This window comes from Medicago truncatula, chromosome 4 (genome assembly GCF_003473485.1).
Source record: "Medicago truncatula cultivar Jemalong A17 chromosome 4, MtrunA17r5.0-ANR, whole genome shotgun sequence".
In the NCBI taxonomy this organism is placed as follows: domain Eukaryota; kingdom Viridiplantae; phylum Streptophyta; class Magnoliopsida; order Fabales; family Fabaceae; genus Medicago; species Medicago truncatula.
The window spans coordinates 31,552,026-31,553,492 of NC_053045.1; the positions used below are offsets into that span (position 1 = coordinate 31,552,026).

The 1,467-nt window shown below is 36.0% G+C and overlaps 1 protein-coding gene across 1 annotated transcript; it reads left to right on the plus strand.

Moving 5' to 3' along the window:
* The first annotated feature begins 378 nt into the window (after positions 1 to 378).
* LOC11426605 (probable histone H2B.1) lies at positions 379 to 1,100 on the plus strand. Its single transcript, XM_003606579.4, has one exon. The coding sequence runs from the start codon at positions 464 to 466 to the stop codon at positions 908 to 910; it is 447 nt and encodes a 148-aa protein (XP_003606627.1). The 5' UTR covers positions 379 to 463; the 3' UTR covers positions 911 to 1,100.
* The last annotated feature ends 367 nt before the right edge of the window (positions 1,101 to 1,467 follow it).

A 1,467-nucleotide genomic window follows, 5' to 3' on the forward strand; every position in this document is an offset into this window, starting at 1 on the left:
ATTTTTTAATAAAACAAAATCACTCTTTCCATTCTTAAAAAAAATAAAAAAACATTTTTTCCATAATAAAACAAAAATGCTGTTTAAAAATCAAAACAATGAAGTGACCAAAAAAATCAAAAAAATGTACCGCGAAAAACAAAGGATCAAAATGGAGCCTGACCGGGGAAAAAAGAAAGAGGGTAAATGCGTCTCAACAATCCATCAACCAGCTCATCGATCCGTGTCATTGTTGAATCAAAACACGATCCTGCCCGTCTATCACTATCTCCTTTTAACGGATGAAACAATTCCACGTCATCGATCCGGGGCAAACTTCACTACCCAATAGAAACACGAGAATCGTCTTATATATTAATCAAACCGCATCAATCGTTCTTCATCTACATCCTTTTTTCTGCAATCGTTTGATTTTCAATTCCCAATTCAAAACCCTAACTTTCTTCCAACTTCCAAATTCTCAATGGCACCAAAGGGAGAGAAGAAGCCAGCGGAGAAGAAACCCGCTGAGGAGAAGAAGTCCACCGTCGCCGAGAAGGCTCCGGCGGAGAAGAAGCCAAAGGCAGGAAAGAAGCTACCAAAGGAAGGTGGTTCTGCAGCCGGAGACAAGAAGAAGAAGAGAAGTAAGAAGAATGTAGAAACATACAAGATCTACATCTTCAAAGTTCTGAAGCAGGTTCACCCAGACATTGGTATCTCAAGCAAGGCCATGGGTATCATGAACAGTTTCATCAATGATATCTTCGAGAAGCTTGCTCAAGAATCATCCAGACTTGCTCGTTACAACAAGAAGCCAACAATCACTTCAAGGGAAATTCAGACTGCAGTCAGGCTTGTTCTTCCTGGTGAATTGGCCAAGCATGCTGTCTCCGAGGGAACCAAAGCTGTGACCAAGTTTACTAGTTCTTAGATTTTCCTTTGTTGGGATCTTGTTTGATGTTACTTCATCGGATATTAGGGATTGTTAGAAGTTTTAATTAGTAGTTTTAGTTTTTTTGCTTTGAAGCTGTAATGAAGTAGTGAGATCTGGTTGATCCTCTTTGTGTATGATAATGGTGGAATTAATGACATTTAGTTTAAAAATTGTTTGTATTGTTCAATTTAATTTTCTGCACTTGTTCTGTAAGTTTTAAAACACTTTCAGTTAATGAAACCTGCATTATTTTATTAGGTTATCATTCTACAGAAAATGAAATTTCTATTTGAGCTGCTTCAAGATTTGAGCCAACTCTGTTTTGGATTGAGTTGAATTTTGAATAAATTTGCTAAACTTTTATACTGTAAATACTAAATACGTTTATTGGTTGTTTGGTTGTTTTTGATTTTGAAGAATAGATTGTAATTCACATCCAATACCATTTTATTTGCTGAGTTGGATGTACTGATTTCTAATTTTCACTGTTGGAATTTAAACATAGATTTTTAACCTGAAAAGCACAAGCTTAGATTCTGTCTTTTAAGCACATA